The 22,130-nt window shown below is 43.4% G+C and overlaps 1 protein-coding gene across 1 annotated transcript in view; it reads right to left on the bottom strand.

Moving 5' to 3' along the window:
* The window catches only part of bsnb (bassoon (presynaptic cytomatrix protein) b), a 53,997-nt gene that overhangs the window by 10,808 nt on the left and 21,059 nt on the right, over positions 1 to 22,130 (bottom strand). The window contains exons 4-5 of the mRNA XM_086117408.1: positions 7,323 to 8,117; positions 39 to 6,203 (exon numbers count right to left, since the gene is read on the bottom strand). Of these exons, the coding sequence (XP_085973534.1) occupies positions 39 to 6,203; positions 7,323 to 8,117 (6,960 nt within the window). The remainder of the gene's footprint in view (positions 1 to 38; positions 6,204 to 7,322; positions 8,118 to 22,130) is intronic.

Here is a 22,130-nt window from a genome sequence, read left to right on the forward strand (position 1 = left end):
TGATGCAATGAAAAAATTATTAGAATGGTGTTTCCTACCTGACTGTTGGACACAGCTTGCTGATAATATGGAGAGAATCTGTTCTTGGCGGGATCCTCTGATGTGGGGCTGATAGGCTTTGGATCAGACATGGAGCGCTGCACACTTTTGATGGGTCTTGGTAGAGACTGGTGGCGTTGCGGCGATTCTGCAGTGAAAGCCTTTTGCTGGGGTGTTACATGGGCTTTATTAAGCTTTTCTTGTGAGGCAAATGTTGTCTCCAACATACGATGAGGAGACAGAGGAGAAACTGGGGAGTACAAAACCTGAGGGGATTTGGGGGGCTGGCGAGGAGATTCATTTGGTTGCTGCTGATAACCAATTTCCAGAGGGTCGGGTTTTCGTCTCTCAAACTTGGCAACTCCTTGAAGTCTCTGGGAGTTTGGATCAGATGTATTTGAACCAACTATGTGCATACTTGTAGAGTATGGGCTGATTGTTGTCGGGACACTGAGTTGAGGAGCAACGACACCTTGAGACTGTGACTCTGGTTCAGTCTGACAAGCCAGACTTTCTCCCTTGTGGGTCCTTTCAGGGGCTGCTATGTAATGTAACAGGTCGACCTTTGAGCTTTCTGCCATGGTGATATGAATAGCTGGCGAAACCCTACCTAGTTGATCAGATTCCATCTGACATGAGGAGTCGTTCGAGGTTTGAATAGCTATGCTGGTAGACACTGCTCGAGGTGACCCATCTGATTTAGTCTCAATACCGGATTCTGAGTGCTTTGCTATACGTGAGCGTCTGCGCCTTACTGGCTGCTGGTCCCAATCTGCTTGGTCCTCTTCATCAGTCTGCACACTGCAGTCTGCAATCCGCCTTGTTCTTCTGCGTCGATTTGTGAATCGGTCCTCTCCGTCTTCATCATCTGTTTGCATGCAGCTGTCTGCTATCTTCTTCACAGAATCATCCTCTGTGCTATCTCTAAGACGAGGCATAGAATTTTGCTTCTTCATAATCTTGGAGTCTGTCTGTTTGTCATTGATTCTCAAAGACATTTCAGACACAGAGCTATGAATAGGCCTAGCAGCCACCACAGCTTGGACCACTTGTCCATCTTGCCAGAACTGAACAGCTTGTCCATCTTGTTGAATAACCCTTCCACTCTGATCACAAATCAGGAAGCCTTGAGGAGGCGCTCCTCCGACCACCATCCCTTGTATGGGCCCCTGGGCAGATGCTGCTGCCTCCACCGCTGCTGTCTTTTGCCTTTTCTGCTCCTCCAGCTGCAGTTGGAGTTGCTGCTGCAGTGACTGGATTTGTTCAAGCTGCATTCTCTGCTGAGCCAGTTGCTCTCTTTGCATGATGAGCTGAGTCTCACGCTCTGCTTGTTGTTGTTGTAGAACCTGCTGCTTGATGGTATGCAATTCTTGAATTTCACGCTGCACAATTAGCTGTTCTTTTTCTCTGTGACGCTGAAGCTCCATCCGATCTCGCTCAAGCTCCTCGTGAAGGCGTAACTGCCTCAGTTTTTCCAATTCAACACGCTCTCGCTCTAGCTGCAGCATGTGCTCTTGTTGCTGACTAAGCCTCTCATCTTCCTTAGCTTTCTGAACATCAATAGGAGATATTTTTGAAGTGGGAGCAGTGACACTGGGTGTGATATTACCATGTGTGAAAACAGGGGGTTGGGGTTGACTGATGGATTGAGCTTGAGGATGGGTTTGGGTTAAGGATAAAGGTTCAGTTTGAGCAGGTAGTTGCTGTGGCTGCATCTGGGCTTGTACTGGCTTGACAGCTGGAGGCTGTCCTTGGCCTTGAGAGATGGACAAAATTTGTGATGGTTGTTGAGTCTGATCTCCCTGTTGAAATGTAGTGGTCTGCATACCAGCTCCGAATGTATTTTTTGTTGTGCTGGCGAGGGTGGGTGGGATGATTGGAGCGGCAGTTGAAGGCTTTCCAAGGTACACGGGAGTTTCATGTTGTGAGCTGCTTAGAGTAGGTATACTGGCAGAGGTTGTAGCTGGAGCACCGTACTGGTTTGAAGGAGGATATGAATATGTTCCTTGTGTGGCCAGTGGAGTTCTGGGACTCATTTGAGGCAACCTGGTAAGACTAGCTAATGGTACAGCAGTTACACCTACGGGGTATGGCCTGTAAATGCCTCTCGGCATTGGGTGCTGAACAGGGCCTGGCTGGGTAGTAATTGGCACGGTAGAGGCTATTGGAGTGTTGATGGTAGAATATATCATGCCATCACCTCCTCTTAAAGCAGCAGGATACAAGGCGCGTATACTTGCTTGTCTTGCATTTATTAGGTTTGTTAGAGTTTGACCATTTGACAAGGCTCTTCCATCTGGGCCATACATCAGACTTGCTCTTATTGATGCTAAACTTTGATGGAGATTGAGCCTACCTAAATGTGCACCTCTTCCAATCCCATAAGGCATTAGTTCAGGATTATTTCCATACTGTGTTGCAAACTGATCTACTGTGTTAAGAGCAGCACACATCTGACTAATTTCCCTTGCAGTGGTTGCACTGAGTTGAGCTAGACTGGAGTCCTGTGATCCTGTTAACTCCTTTGACCCACAGCAATAGTCAGAATTGATATTTGACATTGAGCCATAACGCCGAATGGGTAACGTGGGGCCTACAATGTCTCCTTGGTGACGCAAGTCTGTGTATGAGCCATACTGAGCTCCGATGCCGAGGTATCCACTCTCATAAGTCTGGTTTGTGTTGCTAAGATCTACTGCTACACTCCCTTTCATATTCCTCTGGTAGTGACCAGCATCAGTCATGGCAGGAAGATTAGTATCAGACATGGAGGGTTGTATTCTTCCTGATGGAACTATTGGTGTTTGGTATGGTTTAGGTTCCTCTAGTACACTCTGTGTAGCATGAGACTGTTGCTGTTGACTGATATTGTAATGCAGAGGAGAGGCAGGGGGTGGTGCTTTCGTGGTCTCAGTGGAAGATTTTTTATCTGGTGATACTGTTGTTGGCTTCTGAGTGAATGACCCTGCACAGGCACCAGCAAATGGCAAATTATATACAACGTCGCAACAAGCAACTTGGTTTTCTGGTTTGATCTGCCCAGTCAAGTCCAAGACTTGAGGCACGGGAGGAGGATCATCTTTCTTGAGTAACTGAGTCACTGCTCCTGCCTGTGATGTTTTACTCTCATCAAGCTGAACCATCATCACATGGGGCTTTCCTGTGGACAGGTTCATTACTGTCGGCTTATTCTGTAGCTCTAGTGCGACTCCACCGTAGATTTCATGCGGGGCATTACAAACAGGTTGGGAAGCCAGTGGAGCTACTCTCGCAGTAACTATAGGCTGGGAACTGGTTGTCTGGCTAACTACGAGATCTTTCTTCACCACAAGTGGAGGGATTTGATTAGCTAAATTGTAACGAGCAAAAGAAGAATGCTGCTGATGTTGCTGGAGCTGTTGTTCAAGAAGTTGCTGCTGCTGCAGGAGCTTTTGTTGTTGTAATTGCAGCTGTTGCTGTTGTATTCCTAAGTTTTCAAGGCAGGCATCAATTTTGGGAATAGATGGATCTGAAACCGGTGACTTACTCTGGGATAAACACACGGCTGATCCCACTCCCTGCCCCAAATCTACACGGTTATGCAAAGGATCGCCATAGATAACTGGTTGTTTAGGTTGCGAGATGAACATTGAACCTGCAACCGTCACACTTACTGTTGTTGGTGTTGATACCGATACATGTGGTTGCTCTTGTGCATTCAGGTTTATGATAAGTGGTTGCACTGCCGTGTGCCGAACAGATGGCTGTTCGGCTCCCAAAGAGTACTTTCTTGAGTCAGTAGCTAAGGACGTTAGATCCATTCCTTGTTCTGTCATTATAATTGGGGCAGATCTGATTGGGGCTCTAAGATCCACAATATTAGCTGGATGGGTTTGACTTTGGACCATAACCACTGAAGTGCCTGAAATATTTGAGATTTTACATAGAGATATATTCTCCATGGAAAGTGATCCATGACTCTGTACGCTACTAGCAACATTTGTTTTATCAACATTTTGAGCCCTCTGTGAAGAATGTTTTGGGGCCTGCTGGAACGAATGTGTTTGTGGTGAAGTTGGAGAACTTGCTGATGGATGCTGGGAGCTATAAAGGGTTTTATAGCAAACCTGTGTTGGTGATGACAAAGGTGAAGTGGATGAGTTTACAGTTACCGGTTTGGCAGGATTAGGAGCTGTAGATCCAACTGTTATGACCATTACTGGTGAATCTTGAGAAGACTGTTGTCGTACGAGGCGTGGTGAACTAGACCTTTGAGTTCCATGGGAAGCTACAGTTGATGATGGCCCGCCAGGCAGTGTTGGCAACTGCCTGCCTCCACTTCCTGTGGGACGCACGGTAGGAACATGTGTTGGGCTTTGTACAGGAGAGGTGGTGGGTGAGGCTTGTGGGCTAGGCCCTTTGAAAAGGGAGAAAACTTTGTAGGTTAAAGAGGATGTTGTAGAGTCAGGTGATGCCTGTGCTGGCCGTTGGGAGCCCGCACCAGTTGCATTTCGAGTTGTAGCAGGGTGACTAACTTGCATTTTGCTTGTGGTAACTCCTCCAACAACACCTTCAATTTTGGCACTCTGTGACACCATCCTGTTTTGAGTTTCTTTTGAAAGATGTTGTGCAATTCGTGGGTCATTTCCAGTTGCGGAGAAGGACATAGGTGCAGAAATATGGGTTTGGCTTGAGCCAGGGGTTAAGGCAGAACCTGTTTGAAGGTTTGTATTGTCACTAAGCGAATGTTTCTGCTGCATAACATTTTTTCCTTGTTTCTGAAGGAGCTGGGCTTTCTTCATCATCTCCTCATAGACTTCCTCTGCACTTTTTAGTGTTTTATCGGCAGAAGACATAGATGGTGCCTTCTCTTTTGGAGAGTATAGTGATGTAAAAGTGGGAAGGTTATATTCATTCCCGGATTTGTAGAGCTTGCCACCTATTATCTCAAAGCCTTCTGCTTCAGAGTCCATTGAGGGTGAGTATTCAGAGCATGATGACCTGTGCAGCTCTTCCATCTCTGCAGCCTGTCTCAGCTCCTCAGTTGGTGATGCATCCTCAATGGGAGAGAGATTACTCGGGGGAGTTTTGGATCTTTCCCGGCGTCTCTGGGCTCGTAGTTCCTCCTTATCCCTCTTTGTTTTTCGAGCAGTACTTCGAATCCTCTGTTGCTCAAGATCTCTCATTTGTTCCTGTTCTCTTAGCAGCTCTTCTTCCTCTCTGAGCTCATCCTCCTCAGAGGAGTCCTCTATTGTGGGCAGCAATGGCCCATGTGAGCGATGTCGAGCTTTCCTCTGCTGCTTTGCTTCCTCTAGTCTTGCTCTACGACTAGGGCTGCTGTCACTGTCATCTTCCATGGATGACACTGATGTCGGTGATGTCCCTGAAGTGTAGCTAGGAGTGGTAGCAGGCATAGTGGACGAATATTCTCCTTTGGATCTCTCCTCTGGAGAACCAGTAAGACTCTCCATCTCCAGTTCTGGTTCTCGTAGGTCATGCTCAGCACTGATCTCCATGTCTCTGTTATAACTGTTGGTGTTATTTAACTCAATTGTCTTAAAACGGCGAAGCCCCCCAGCCATTACAACATCTTCCTCTTCTTCTGCCTTATACACGCCTGCTGAGTCTTTGGCCGCATCTTCAAAACTACTGGAATGGTGAGGGAGTCGCCGTCTCTCTTTGTTCAAATCCCCACTAGTTTTATGACCTTTTTTAGCCTTCTGGTCTCCATATTCCTCCAACTCATCTTCATCGGCACTCATTTCCATAATTTGTCTCCTCATAAACTCTTCATCTGTTAAATCTTTGTGTGACTTCTTTTGTCTCACTGGTAATGGCGAAAGACCACTTTCACTGCTGTCTTCTACATAATCATGACGAAGCTTACAACTGAGCTCATCATCTGATTCATCTCTTGTTGCATCGTCATCCGGACTAATGCCTTGTCCCTGCCCAACAGACAGCGAATGAGGCCTATGCTTCTGGTCTGATGCAGTTTTTGACTCCAATAGAGGTTTCATCGATGTCTCTAACTTAGTGATTTCAGAGGAAATGGGCACACCCCTCTCATTGAGCTTGATCGCGTCTTCATGAATCTGACCAATAATCTCTCCTTGATAGCTAGAGATTCCATCTGAGGAATATCCGGTGTCACTTAAACTTTGTGTACTTGATTTGATGTGATCCTGAAAGAAATAAACAGAGAGGAGTCAGAAGCAATGAAATACGCAATTTTTTCTTCAATTAACTGGTTGCAAGGTCCATTACAAGCTTTAATACGCAGCCTTTATCCCACTATTTCATCAAGCACCATGATGTTTTGAGCAGTTCTCAATAATAAGGAATAAAATGCATCGTAACAAACAAAAATGGTGTCTCTAATTAAACATGTCACGGGATATTACAGTACATGAAATAGAACAACCATATCCTGGTAGTGATAATTTAAGATCAAATCAACCAAAATGCTTTACACGCCAAATACAAAATTTCACATAGATCCTACCCGGCAATGTTCAGTAGTCCTCATGGGTTGGATCAGGTTGTCAATACAATTTAATTTGTGATAGAATAAAAAATGTCCTTTTGGTTGATTTTGTCTTTCAGTGTTGCAGACAGACAAATGACACAGTGCTTGTAAAAAAACAGACTTTGAAACAAACATCAACAGACGAATGTCATTCTGTCACATGGTTGATTGTGACCATGGTGCATTCTCTTATGCATTCTTCAAGATGTTGAAGAATTATGGCCATGCATTGAATGCTCCAAATATCATGATTTTCACTGTCTTACACCTAACAAAATGGTTCAGAGAACAAAAGATCAGATAGAAACCAAAAATAGGGACAAAAACAAAAATTACAATTGAATTTCCACTGAACATGTTTTTATGTTGCTGAAAATTAGAGAATGGACATGGTGATTATGATAAACAAATTAAGAAAATAAACATTGATAACCCATATATTAATACAAAATACATTCAACAAAACGGGTGATAACTATTACAGCATAGCAGAGCAACAATAATATGATAGGACTAACTTAATTGGACAAGATAGCTTATCCATAACGGCAGGAATGAGAGGACTGGTTGATAGCTAGCTAGCTAGCTAGCTAGTTAGATGGATGGATGATAGATAGATCGATAGATTGTCTAACATAAGGCTAAATATGTAAACAAAAGTTGTGGTGAAGATGATGAAAAAGATGGACACAAGCAACCAAATGAAACAAAATTATAAATGCTCAAAACAATGAATTTTTAGAGTGAAGAGAAGGCGAAGATTCAAGCAGCTCACTTCTCGGTGTCTTGGCTTCTGCACATCTTCTGCTATCTTCGAGTCTTTTGATGAAGTGACAGTCACTGACAAGGCTTTCTTTGGTGAGGCCTTGGCATCCTCCTTTAGAGATTTAGGTGGGACTTTTGTCTTCTCCTGGCTCGGTGTCTGTTTGCGTACCTGAGATGTACCTGTGGGTTTAGACTGGGTGGGTGCTGTTTTTGATGAGGTGGGAGAAGTCTTGGAATAATTGGGTGTTGCTTTAGGGGTGGATGCAACCTTGGCACTATACAAAGAACCCTTAACCTGAGCAGTGGGCTGAACAGATCCCTTTGTCAGAGTCTGCCCTTTAGCCTGGCTCTGACCTTTTGTTTGGTTACTAGACTGAGCAGGACCCTTACTTTGAGCAGGGCCTTTATTTGGAGATTGTCCTTTACTCTGGACTAGGGGTTGTGTTGAACGCTTGGATTGGGAAAGTGATTGAGAGGAACCCGTGGCTGAAGAAACAGAGTGGGTAGAACCCTTGATTGGAGGGGAAGCTTGACGTATCCCCTTGGTTTGAGAGGAATGCTCAGCCTGTTTCATAGGAGAAGCAGGGCCACTTACTTGGGGACCCGATGGTTTCTGTTGCTGCTGAGGACCTGGGGGTCTTGGCCCTGACTGCTGATCAGCCTCTTTCTGCTGAGGTGGGTGCTGATTAGATGCTGCAGGTGGCATGGTGGACCCCACAGAATGTGTGGCAGGGCCCGGAATATCTCCCAAACTTCCTGACAAAGCCCTCTGTGTCTGGCAGTTCAAACAGAGCCATTCTTTTTTCTAAAATAAGAAAAAGATGACATGAATTAGGGACACTGTAAGGAAAAATACATTAAAATTAAAAATCAAGTCACTTAATAATTGATACACTGATGAGTTTTTTTCTGTTTTGAAGCTGTCCAAACGTGGCCTTTGATCTGTTTGAGATGTTTCACTAATTTGACAACATTAAGCACTTTCAACCTGAGTACACAGATGAAAAGTGCTGTGTGAATATAAACTCAAATATCTGTCACGATAGACTGGCCATGAGAATTTATATGAAGCGTACAGCATCTGCTGTCAGCAAGACTACAATTAGGCCTCCACTGTTTGCGCTGAACATTGTCTATATGTAAATATAAATACCGACACAACTGAAAGGCTAGCAGAAAAACCTTCACAGAGAGCAAATTCAACATACGCAGACTAGATACGGTATCAGGTCAGTGCGGCAGATCGTTGAGGCAGCTCAATGAAATGGGATGGTTATATTACAGGTTATGAAATATGAAATGAGAGGCGTCAGAGCCATGTTTGTAACCCTGCCCTCCGTTTCTAAAAGGATCATCTTTGCCTGAGGTCTGAAGAGGCAGTCTGTCAAGACTTGCATAACACCACAATACAAAGCACTGCAACACATCGAATTACACAGGGGGTTGATGACTGTTAAATGCGGACTACTGTCAATATTGAACAAATGTTTTAGGTCAGATTGCAACTGCTTTCTCAAATACAATACTGTGGCATTTTCCTCACATGGCAAAAAAAAAAACATTATCAAACATTCAATGAGCTCTGGACTTTGAAGAAAGTCTATATTACAAGCAAGACAAAGAATGAGTCAAGGCTGACAGTCATTCAGTTAATAGGAACGTGTTGTTGTAAGACTTTCATTGGTCTGGAAGTACACGAAGGTCATGAAGATCAAAGGTCCTATGCACAAAAGCTGCAACATAAATACAGAGTGGAGTGTCTGTGTCAAAGTCCGTTGCACCTGCCGAATTCCATAGGAATCTGTTGTCTCAGCTAAGACCATAGTGTGATGATGGAGCAACTGACAAGCCAAACAAACAGACTTGCTTTGTTTTCTTCTCTCTCAAGTGCTCTCCTGAGAAGCTATATATAAACAGGTGCACTCTCAGAACTAACCATCTGTGCTGATACTCTCACACATTAAAAAAAATCCTGTGTAGAAATGCTGATAAGCCACTGCATGCTTTGTGGCCAACATGTGATAAGTGCTTGGAAGATACATGATGTCATACAATTGATGACACACTCAAACCCAAAACAAAATATTCAGTATATATAACCAATGATGTAATCTTCCCTGAAATCTTCCCTTTCGACATCAAATCTTTTATAGGTTCTACACAGCCGTTCAAGTGGAGGTAATTTATTGGAAATATTTTGACACAAAAGCTCACATCTTCCTGAGATGCCAAACTTTCCATTTGCTCGCGAACCAGCATAATGTGAAGTGGAGATATGTGAGGACCAAACTGGATCTGAGAGTGGCAAATTATTCATGTGGAGTGCTTTCGCTGGTATGGAGGTGCAGAATATGGGTTGCGCTTCCCACCTCTTCCCACACTGTGTGCAGAAAAATCAACTTGCTATTATATAGCATGAGTTACTTGGGATATAGCCTTCGACTGTAATTCCCAAAGAACAAGCTAAACAACACATGATAATGCCCTTCTCAAGTAAAGTATAGCACCATTACAGCACGTGAGGTGGAAATAAACTCCAGCTGAAGCTACAAAACTGAAGAAATGGTTCACGGTATCACTTTGCGCTATTAACAGTAATCCACTTGACTTTTTGCATTTGTGTGCATTTGTGTGTGGGCAGAGGTGTCCGTGTGTCAGGAGCCGCAGCCTGTTAGTGAGATCATCTCGTTAGTGAATTGGTAACCTCGTTAAATGGCAGGAGGTTAACTCGTCTACTCACTGGAGAGTGTACTTCCCCTTGGCTCTCACATGGGACTTGGATGCGGCTGACAAGACTATACACTAATCTGTCCATTAAGTTTGGAGCCTGTGGTGCCTATTCCTAGCCACTAAAACATCAGTATCCATTGGTCACGGAGAACATCGTTCTAGCACTTCAGTTAGCTAGATAGCGCTAAAATAATATAATAGCATACATGAAATTTGTCAAAATACAGTGCAGTGGAACTTCCAAGGGCAAACATGTTAATCTGTGAGAATGGTTGATCGACAGTTTGTTCAGATTTTAAACTAGTAAACAAGCAAACGTTTCCAGGCTTAAACTGTATCTTACCTCTACTGTATCTACCTCAATCAAGGTTTGGAAACACTGCTCTAAGTAAATCTTGCAATGCAATGCAATGTACTGCACATCAGTATGTTGTCTGGAGTATTGTGAACCTTCTCTTGCATTTTTTCACAGTCATAAGTCTCGGCTGATGATAACACACCATATAACCAGAAAATAAGCTTAAATGCTGGAGGCAGATGCAGACCAAGCCTAATTTATGACTTGAATTATGAAAAAGACCATCATTTATTCTGTGGGGGTATTCTGATGCAATAGCAAATGTAAATTCAGTTGGAGGCTTTACTAAATTCACTTGACAAAGCACAACGTGGTTTCTGGCATGAGAGACAAAAGTAGAAACTGAGAAGACAGCGACGAGTCTGCCTAAAGACAAGAGGTGGAGAAAGTGGTGCTCTGGCGCAGCCAACTCACATGATGCAACTGCCCTGTGTCAACCGTCAAGACCTTCAAGTTCCTGGGAATCACAGTCTCTCAGGACATGAAGTAGGAGGCCAACATTAACTCCATCCTGAAAAAGGCCCAGCAGAGGATGTACTTCCTGAGGCTGCTGACGAAGCACGGCCTGCCACAGGAGCTGCTGAGACAGTTCTACGCAGCAGTCATCAATTCAGTGCTGTATTCCTCCATCACAGTCTGGTTCGGCGCCGCCGCCCAAAAAAAAAAAAAAAAAAGACAAAATCCGACTGCAACGGACAGTTAGGACTGCAGAAAAAAATCACTGGCGGCGCCCTACCCATTCTCGAGCACGCCGCAAGAACCAAGACAAGAGCAGGGAAAACCCTACTGGACCCCTCACACCCTGCCCACCACTTCTTCCAACTACTCCCTTCAGGTAAGCGCTATCGAACCATGCACACCGAAAACCAGAAGACATTCAAACAGCTTATTCCCTCTCGCCATTAACTCCCTAAATAGTAACTCAAATCTATTGTAGCTCTTTGTATTATTGCAACCCCCCGTGGTACAGTATTACTGCAGTGATCATTTTACCACCAGCTCTCTACGTACTTAAAGAATTGTCGTTGATCAATATTCCACAGCACCAGACACTTTAAAGTGCTCAAGGACTTTCTGTATGATTGCACACCTGAAGTTGTACTACGATAACTTCTACTGGTCACTTAAAAATGGTGCAACCATTATCTGCAGCAACTGCGCAACCGTCATAGGATTCTATTGCACCACTGATCGCTTTTTCTCTGCTCGATGGCACTGCACATTGTTGCAAAGCTCATCAGGTGGTACTACTGCACAATGGTACTCTTACATTATGGAAAGTCTTTCGATCCTTATATGTAATGTTTTCGTTTGTCTGAGTTACTTGGTATAGCAATACTAGTGGCGCCCATACAACCGGTGACAAATTGTTTCTTTCCTTGTGTGTTCTGCATACTTGGCCAATAAAGATGATTGTGATTCTGATGATCCATCCAGGCAACTTGCTGCCGGAAAAGCTGCCCTTTTATTGTGAAAATAATGAGAGATTGAACACTGCAGGGAACCACAAGGAAAAGGTCAGAGAGATTGATCCCAGCTCCCAATGGATTCTACTGTGGCCCTGAGAAGTCACATAAGCTGGCGTGCATCTGTGTCTGTCTTTGCATATGCGCTACCAGAGGGCTCCCATGTAATTAGGTGCAAAAATGCATTGTGAGGTGTCTGCACATGTCGGTTCACTTACATATTCATCAACATTATGTCATGCGGCATACTTTGACAGCCATGAAGGAAATCTATCACTCAATAAGCATTGAGAGTGTACCCTCAGAAGGATGAGCAACGCCCCAAAACATAGCTTTGAAAATAAACCATTAAATCCATAAGAATGATGTTGCTCACAAGCTTATTGTCTAATGTGTGCTGTTTTATTGTCTCATAATCCAAATGGTTTCAATGTAAAGCGCAAACAACCAAGTAGCAGAGAGCGAAGGAAAGGCCATATGAAGTTTGCAAATTAAAGTTCAAAGAGAGCCAACAAACCTGCACAAAGTAGGTTATATGCAACTGTAAACTGTCCATATTTGTTGGATTTTAGCTTGGAAAATCTTTTTATGTCGGCTAATGTTTCATGATTGTTTTGACATTTGCAGAAAGGTGGACAGAATTCCTTCAGGGGAGAAGGACGAAACAGTTATATTATAACGGGGAGTATAGATAGATAAATAGATAGATTGATAGATCACCATAGGTCGTGTTGTTCAATATTTCATCGGACTGCAGAAGAGAAAAGAACACTAATAACTGAAACACAAAACCAGCTCCTGCCGAGGGAGTGCAGAAAGCATTTACATGTCCTGCCCATGGAGGGTGCCAGAGAGTGGAGAATTCCTAGAGGGAATGTGGAGCCCTGTGGAAGCACACACATGCCCACACACTAACATGAGAGCACAGTGCAATATAACAAACTTGTGGGTGCCTCAGCCAGATTTGAGCAACCTGCTAAATATTCCACTTGGGAGAGTGCTTCATTCATTTGTCTTCCCCCTTTCCATACACAATACTTACAGTCCTAGAGGGAATGTGGAGCCCTGTGGAAGCACACACATGCCCACACACTAACATGAGAGCACAGTGCAATATAACAAACTCGTGGGTGTCTCCGCCAGATTTGAGCAACCTGCTAAATATTCCACTTGGGAGAGTGCTTCATTCATTCGTCTTCCCCCTTTCCATACACAATACTTACAGTCATACAGCACTTTAGAGCTGCAGCTCACATGAACTCGCACGGTAATTGATATTTTCTAATGTTGTATGACAAACGTAGTGCAGGCTACAAAGCCTTGGTGTTACCCTCCTACTGTCAGTCAAGTCACAGCAAGAATCAGCCCCATGTGGGCTTTCTGCCCGTAACCAGACTGCAAATTGTGAGCAAGAAATGTCAGCTGTCATTAAACATACTTGCCTACCTCAGCATGAATGAACATTTTAGCTACTTCCACTAAGGTCCGGACAAGAAAACGTCTCTGTGCTGGCAGAAACACATTTGCTGTGTGTTTTGAAGGAATCTACAGGTGTAGCATCGTTGGAGAGTAAAACTTGACGTTTAAAATAAGCACAGGTTCTCAACAAGTTATAGATGAAAACAAAAAGCGTCATCATACTGTCGAAGTGACAAATATGTTAGCAAAGGCCATACAAACAAAGTTATGGGGAATATTAAAAGATCAATTTGATTGTGTGCATTAAATCTTACCTCTCTGTGCTTACGATAAGCACACAATACTGTCCTCCCATCTTCTATACTGCTTGTCCTCATTAGGATGTTGGGTGAGCCGGAGCCTATCCTAGCTGACTTTGGCAGACAGAGTGTACACCCTAGACTGGTCGCAATGCAATCGTAAAGCAAATATAGACAAACAACACTCCCATTCACACTCATGAGTGCCACATCATAAGGTACACTCTCATGAGCAATGCCGAACATTGAAAGCTGTTTATGATATTTTGATGAATGCATCAACTATAGGTACACATCAGGAAAATGTCCACACAATGAGCTATAGTGAGGTATACTAACTGTATGCTCACATTCCATTTTTGTGCGAATTGAAAGCCATATTTTCGTCAGTGTGCAAATTGTATGAAATATATGTAAATATAAATAAAAATGTGATCATCTTTTTTCACATCAGTGGTTGTCCGGGGCATATTACTTATTAGTGCTAGACCCAAGCCTGTTAGCTCCAAGCTAGCTGGTGGTTAGCGCCTACAGTTGACGTATGGAAAGCCATTTATTTTCACTTTACAGTCACTTTAAACCTATGATAATAGCACTCAAACAAGGATGGTAACAACATTCATTCAGCTGCAACTCAAAATAATTTTTCGCATTTTGTGAATTAGAAAGAATAATGAGCCATGCCACACAGGAGACCATAATTAATTAAAAAAGTGAAGGGCGGGAGAGCAGGAGGTCAGTACAACTACCACATGGACAACACTCTCAAGGTGTTGAGAGGGTGAGTGTGGAAACGTGCTTGGCTCAGTCAGCACTCGGAACTTGAAGAGTTGATACCACGAGCAAGGCACATAACAGGATTTACGGCAGGAAGAGTGCGGCAGATAAAATTGCCAACTAGGCAGAAAATCTGAGCCCTAAATCTTTGTAGCTCCATGAAATGCAGTCTGAATGAACGTGGTTTACGACGAGCAAGTGCGCAGCGTGAAGCGTGAGCGAGCATGTCACAGGAGTGTGCCAGGCTGTGGCATGCCACGCCGCAGCTGTGACAGGTCGGCCATAGTCAGCAGGTATATAGGTCAATCCCCCGCGACTCCTTCAATGGGGACACGTGCTCCGGCCTGTGGATTAGAGCGGAAATGAAGGCTCATCCACAGAGCAAGCAGCACTCAAGCCCAGTCAAAGTCACTTCAACGCAGGGTGGCCAGGCCCATTTGAGGTGAATATGAAATACCATGCAATCGTAACTTTATAAGAAGCCTTGCTGAGCCGTGTATGCAATCCAAAAAAATATGCCTTCATTGAATTTTCACTGAGTCGCTCTTCAGGTATTTGACAAACTTTCAAAGTACGGGCAATTTTCTTTGTGTAAATATGTGAAGTCCAAATTAATGACGATGTTTCAATAATTCTAGACAGTGTTGCCACAGTTACCTTGAAAAAGTAACTTTGGTACTTTACTGATTACTTGATTTTAAAAGTAAGATTTGTAAAAAATTAAGTTGCTTTGAGAGTTGATTGACACGTTTGGCACTACTATATACAGGTATATATATATATACTGTATATACAGTATATATACTGTATATATATAAAGAGAGAGGGATATGACGTGTATGTGAGTGTGTGATTAATTGTTTGCGCATCAACAGTCTTTCTTTAAACAGTGGCACTAAAACAGCACAGTATTCTGAATGCAACTACCTTATTGATCACCCAGTCACATTCCATTAGTCATTCTCTGATCTCCATCTTTGCAGCTTTAATTAGCATTCAGGCAAAATGGCAGTGCAATGAGAGAATGCGGTAAGAGAATGTGGCTGAATAAACGAGGCATATGCACCTGTCAATTATTGCGTGATTCGTCAGCAGCATCAGAGCACGAGTTGTTCTCACTCTCCCATGGCGACGCAATAAGATGAACGACTCAAATGTGCTTTTTCTGTATTCACGTAGGCCAAACCTCTATCCGCTTATCTCATTTCGAAAATGTTATTAAAGCTGCAAAACAATCTTATGCTGTGGCGGGCAGATGCGTCCAAACAGGCTTGGCGCATGTGTGTGGCCCCAGGACACATTAATCAGACAGTCTCTTGTACCCACGTTTTCTATTAGACAAGCTTCTAAAACTAACTTCCAGCAAACACATGCTGTGTACTCTCATTCATATTTGCAGCTAGCAAATTATAAGCACTGTGACATATTCGCCGTTGTAACAACAATTTGGGTTCGAATTTGACATGTTCAAGCTATATTGTTATTGCTACTGATCCCTGCATGCATTTGACCTCCACTGTCGCCTAACACGGTGGTGATTATTTGATGAATTCACTGTGAAAGATTTACGTCTTCCTATCTACTATTGCAGGTCCACAATTGCTCGTACTTGCTTTAAAACAAATCGTTCTCAACGTTACACTGCTTATAACATGATTTTTCTTATACACATAGAAGGCGCATTTCACAGTCAAAATCATGTATTGCTTTCAAAACCTGTACAACCAGCGTTAGGATTATGTGAACAATTCCTCCATAATAAATATTTAGGGCAGAAGTGGACTTTGCGGGTTATTTGATTGGAATAGATTTGACAGTTTCCGGCAACACACGCACAAAAATGAACATCTGTCATCACGTTTCAATACATTGCTGCTTCTGTGAAATCCAAAGTATCTATCTGAGATCACCACTGTTGCTCTAAAACAGCAAAGGAAATTACTGGCTTCATAATTACAGGCAGTTTGGGGCCAAAATAGTACTTATGAGCCTCAGAGGACAACAAACAATACTTGACAGGTGGTATTCCCTCAAGGAAAAGAACAAAGAGACTGACAATTGCCTAATATCCTGTCTACAAATACTCAATGGTCATCTCGAGCAAGCAAACAACGCCCATAAGGGCTTTGAAACAGACTCAGTATCCAGCATTCAAACACGCAACAGAGAGTGACTCCATGTAAGTACAGTGCACTTGCTTGCAGCAGTAAACTTTGCAGACAGCCAAGCTGAAGCGTTTCCGCTACATGGAGGCAGTGGGTTGGCCATCGCTCATTGGGCAAAATGTGCTCATCTAACTTTGGCCTGCCATGTTATTGTTGTCAGTCCACAGCTCACAGCGATGGTCGGCCCCCCCTCGCTAACTGATCTGGTCAGCTGCCCAACAGCTGCAGCACAGACAGATTAGCAAGGGGTTAAATGTAATATGTGAGCGATCAGCAAGCTTTATCTCTTTCATTTTGTCTGTCAATCTCGTGACCCTTTCATCAGAGATCTCCTGCTGTCTGGCTGTCCACTGACATACAACCACGCGCCCCTGTTCTATAATCTCAAATTTGTGTCGCATGCCTTTTAGTGTTTGCAGCCTCTGAGCTAAGAGCACATAGAACACTCAAAACGAACCCCCACTTCCTCCCTAATGCCCGCATTAGGGGAGTAGTTGCTTGCCTGGGGTGCTGCAGAGAGGAGCAAGCGGGTACACCCATCAGGCGGGTGAAATGATGTGTTGAGACAGGAGGACCCAGAAGCAGGGGTGGGAGGAGTGCTCCTGCCCACCTCCGTGGCTCTAACAGCGAGAATAGACATGGCGCTACCAGCCCCCCCCCCCCCCCCCCAGAGCATCGCTAAAACTCGTTAGCATAGCCACCAGGCCTTGAAGATGATGAGTTCTGAAAAGGTGATTAAGCCAATGCTGAGGTTCCTTGTAGGCCTGGCAGAGAGACATTCACTCATGAGGTAAGAGAAGCGTGGCAGAGGCATAAAACACCACTGCAAAGGATGGGGGAGAGATTGGTAATTTAAGTTCTATATTCTTCTCGGATAGCCATTCATCAAAAGAGCTGCAAAACTGGGAACAGGTGGAGGCTGACTTCAGAGCCATCTTGTGAAAAATGAACTGAATACTGCACGGAGGCTTAGCAGGATCAAGCACGTAAAAATGCATTTGCTGTGTTAAAACGTGCCCCTTATGCATTTTCCTCTCACTTATCAATTTCCATTCACTCTCAAGTTCACTAGAAAGCAAAACAAAGCCACTGAAATAGTTTGAATTATTATTATTACAGAGTCTCGCCTATCATTTTAAATGTTATATATTAGTATTACTGTATCGTATACTATTATTGTTTTAGTCATTCATCTTATTACGCTTTGAAGCGCAGCAGTGTGATATACAGCTACAGTGATTTCGATGAAATCAATGTAAATTGAGTTTAGTGCCAATCACCAAGATCCAAGAACGGAGAGCAATCGTCATCCCAAACAGAAAACCAGCATTCTGTCTCTGCTGGTCGCCACATATTCAGGAAACAGTCACTGCTCGACACCACGTCATGCCACTCCCTGTCCACAGCGGAGGCACACGACGAATTCTGTCATCGAGTCCTCTGTGGATTAAACATAGCGTGTGGAGCCATTTTAGCATTGTCCTGTTAGTCTAAAATGCAAGAGTTGTACTTAACTTTTGTTTTGCCAGTCCAATCTGCTCTACTAGAGCATATTTACAAGACTTTGCATTAGTGTAATCATACAAGGCACACTATTCTCAAATGGCACTTATTTGTGTAGGTGGAGCATTACAATGTTGTGTAGGGGGGGTTAAGCACTGTACTTGTGGGGATCGCTGCGCTCCCTCAACGCAGATTAGAAAGATGAGCTCTTTCATCCAAAATGCCCCCCCCCTCCGCAACCCACACACACACATACATTATACTCACTGCCTCTATTTATTTTTCTATTACTGTATATCCAAATCACCTCCTGGAATTTTATCGTATTATGTGCAGAGGTTTTAAAATGCTCTCGCTGCTGTTGCTGCTAAAAATAAAGAAAGAAATAAGACAAATGCCGCACACACTGGAACAAGAGAGGGCTAAGCATCTATGTTGCAATGTCAACAGAGAGCAAGACAACCGCAAGTAATTGCCAACTCAATCAATGTCATCTGAAAGTAGTCGTCAAGTAAGGGATGCATTTGGAGGGAGAAGAGTGATGAGCGGAAGAGGATGTGAGTGCATGTGTATATGTCGACAATTGAGAGAGAAGCAAGGGAGGGGAACAACGAGAGCAACGCAGTCAAGAATACAGCGAAAGGGAAAGTTTTTCCTCATCATCTACATCGCTGTATGGTAACGTAGGAAAATGTCTACAATTATTGACTAAGCATAAGCAACTCAAAACAAAGAAATATGAATTAAAATTAATGTACAGCACCGCTAGAATTCATTCAATACAGACCGTAGGTATTCTTCAAATGTATGCGGCTTCTTTTTTTTTTTAATGACAGCAGCAGACGTGATCTGTGCACACAGCGGCTTGCATAACAAGCAGCACAAAGGGATATTAGAAGTATTAAAAGCAGCTGACCGGGGACGGATGGCTGTTTGAATCGCTGATAGTGTACCATCGTCACTTGGGGAGCAGCCAGGCTGCGCGCGGCAGGCTTGGATGCGAGATGCCGCCAGCCATCTGGCTTTGGAAGGAACTCCTGGGGGAGATGCAGGCCGGTGCCAACCTTCAGAAAACACTTCCAGCAATGTTTGAGAAGTAGAATGACATGTTCATCAATACCTGCTACTGTGCGAGAGTGGCTGCTGCGTTCCTGCAGTGGTAATATATGTACAAATATGTGCCGTGCATATCCAAGGCCAATGACGACTGTGGATATTTGTAATCGTGACTGGAGAAATTGCTAAATGGATGAAAGGATTAGGGTTGCTATGTGACAATATGGGTGCATAGAACACATCATCAGCTGAGAAAACAGCGCCGATTGTCGTCGAAATGTAAATGACAAATATTGTGTTTGAGGGTGCATTTTCTTCCACATCATAGTTTTATATTCATTTCCTCTTTACATTTCATCATGTGCTTAACAATCAGCGTTTTACTGCATCCTGAGTTCCAGGCACACACAATATGAGCTGAAGCGTAGTTCTTGCAGATGGTGTTGCAAATGATAAAAAGTGCCCTTGTACGGACTATAATTGCTTTGTCACAGCTGAGCATATTAAAGAATGAGATTGTAGAAGAGCCCTTCGGTGAACTGGACTGAGAAGACGACAACAAGGAAAGACCACAACTGAACGTGGTCACGTCACACACATTAGTTGACCGTGCTGAAAAGGATAATGTCACTCTCATTTGTGTTAGCTTTAAAGCGAGTGCTTCAAGATGCTAAGGAGACAAGTTTTGTCAAGTTAACGTCTGTCGCTGACTGGCGACCAGTCCAGACTGGAGTTGGCCATTCGCCCAAAGTCAATTGGAAGAGACTCCAGCTCCCAGCGACCTTGAGCAGGATAAGCAGTGTAGAAAATGGATGGATGGATGGAAGGACAGATAAATCTCCAATGTGCTATCAGGGTAACAAATATGTATTTGAGGCTAATTCTCCCTTTCATAATTTCTCCATTGTGAGACAAATCAAGGTTTTCTTATCCCAACACCTAATAGGATGTCGCAAATATAAGTTCTCAAACGGCATGTTGACTTTTTGTTTTCTATCGTGCACATCCTCATGAGGGTCACGGATGTGCTGGTATGCAATCGAATTTCTTAATTCTCATGTTTATCCATGTCAGAAGAAGAAACTATCAGGCATTCAGTTCTCTCCTCACGCATGTGCGCACACACGAACATATTGACCTTATGTGGCACGAGAAATCAAACACAGCTCTCTCGCTGCTCTACACTGCATGAACTATTTATAATATTCTCCCTCATTGAATAATTGATGGGCTATGTTTCTCTACACATTTTCGACTGCTCCGTGAAAAAAAATCCATATTTTTACTAATGATGTTTTAAGTGCTTATGCCTCAGAGTGTATATCTTAAAAGCGATGACCGATGTGCACAAATATGGACAAATAATGTGGTAGCGAAACACTCAGGTCAACTTGCACATGACAAATTATGTCGAAAGCACATTTTCATATATTTACATTCCAGACCAAGCCAAAGTTTAGCATGCACTTTGCTGCATATGTGCCCCTTTGTTCCTGTAAGAGATGAAGATGCATGCGGTGCACTGTAAACTCGAAGTGGGAGGGACGGACGAGACAAGGTTACTCTTAATCTCCTTCAGAGGCATGATCGTGGAGCAGAGGCTCCCAACACAAGGACATCTCATACATGAGTCGCCCATGACTTTTTGGGCGCTAATTTATGAGGGCTGCTTTGCAACAAAACAAAGTTGGCGTCCGCGCACTCATTATCTCCGATCTTCACTCTCCTCTCTCCATTTATCACCCCGATCACTTCTCTCCTCCTCCGCTCATTTTCACACCGACGCCGGCGCTCATTGTCTGGTCACACATTAGAAAGCGGCGACAACAGCTACGTTTGAGGATGAGTTATGGATGTTGTCACTTGTGAAGTAACTATATTGGTGTCAATATTTGTGCTGTACAAAACATTTGTGTGACTGTACTACTTTTATTGTGATTACATTTGACATTTAATCGGACAATGTATTATGCCGAAGGGGAAGTTCACTCAGCAAAGTACTTAATACCAGTGCTGTCGCTGAAAATTTACATCATGACTTTGTTCAAAACGGGATGCATCATAAGACGGCCAGAACTAATACTACAGACTGTTGGTGCAACTGTTTATAAAGTCTTTTATCTTTGCAGAAACACTAAGAAAACGCCCATGGCAAACACGTTCAGTTATACTAAGCCTCGAGAAATTTGATGTTCATCTCACATTCAAATCATGAATAAGCAAAGTCCATGCCGGCAGATGTGCAAATGAATGGTGATGGGGTTACTTGAGACATCTGAACTAGACAAGGTTCCCCTAGTAGTGGAAGGGTGCAAGAATAAAGTGCTTTCAAAACCCCTGGTGAGACAGGCAGCCGATTCCTACATGCAGTTGTGGGGAAATGACGCCAAGACACAGAAGAGTCAAGTTTGCAGAGTTTGGAAGAGGATGAGGACTGTGTCAAACACACCGTGGAAATCAAGCTGGATTCAAAATTGCAAACCTCATCTTATTCACACACTCAGGAACATGTTGCCTGCCAGTTTGCTTGGAACAAAACCAAAATGTGTTCATGAGTCTGTCAAATAATGTACCTTTTTCTGGAATGAGCTTTGGAACATAGCAAATGGGGCAGAAAAACAATGCATATAATAACAGAGTAAAAGTCATCTAAAAGTTTGGTAGATAGTTAGCTCCGTAAACAGTGAAGCATGAAAGGGATGTCTGGAAAAACAAACCAGCTCGCTGTTTCCATAGCGATCTATGAATGGCCTGTACTGGAGCTTTTGACAACCAGACGTCTCGGAAGACAAGTTGAAAAAAAAAAATTTAAAAAAACAATGCCTTGCAGAATGCCTGTAATTATTTCTGTCATTCAATTGGAATTTATTTGCATAATTAGACTTGTTGAAGCCCAACGCTGGAAGTCTATGCACATCTCGTATGCTACCACTTGGACCCCTGCCACGGTATTGGACTGGTAAAAACATATAATCAGGGTTTCCGCTTTTTTCTTGAAATGATTTCCTGAACTTTTTCCATCTGATATTGTACGAGTCAAGTTAT

Source organism: Hippocampus guttulatus, chromosome 8 (genome assembly GCF_054856545.1).
Source record: "Hippocampus guttulatus isolate MCC_2025c chromosome 8, RoL_Hgut_1.0, whole genome shotgun sequence".
In the NCBI taxonomy this organism is placed as follows: domain Eukaryota; kingdom Metazoa; phylum Chordata; class Actinopteri; order Syngnathiformes; family Syngnathidae; genus Hippocampus; species Hippocampus guttulatus.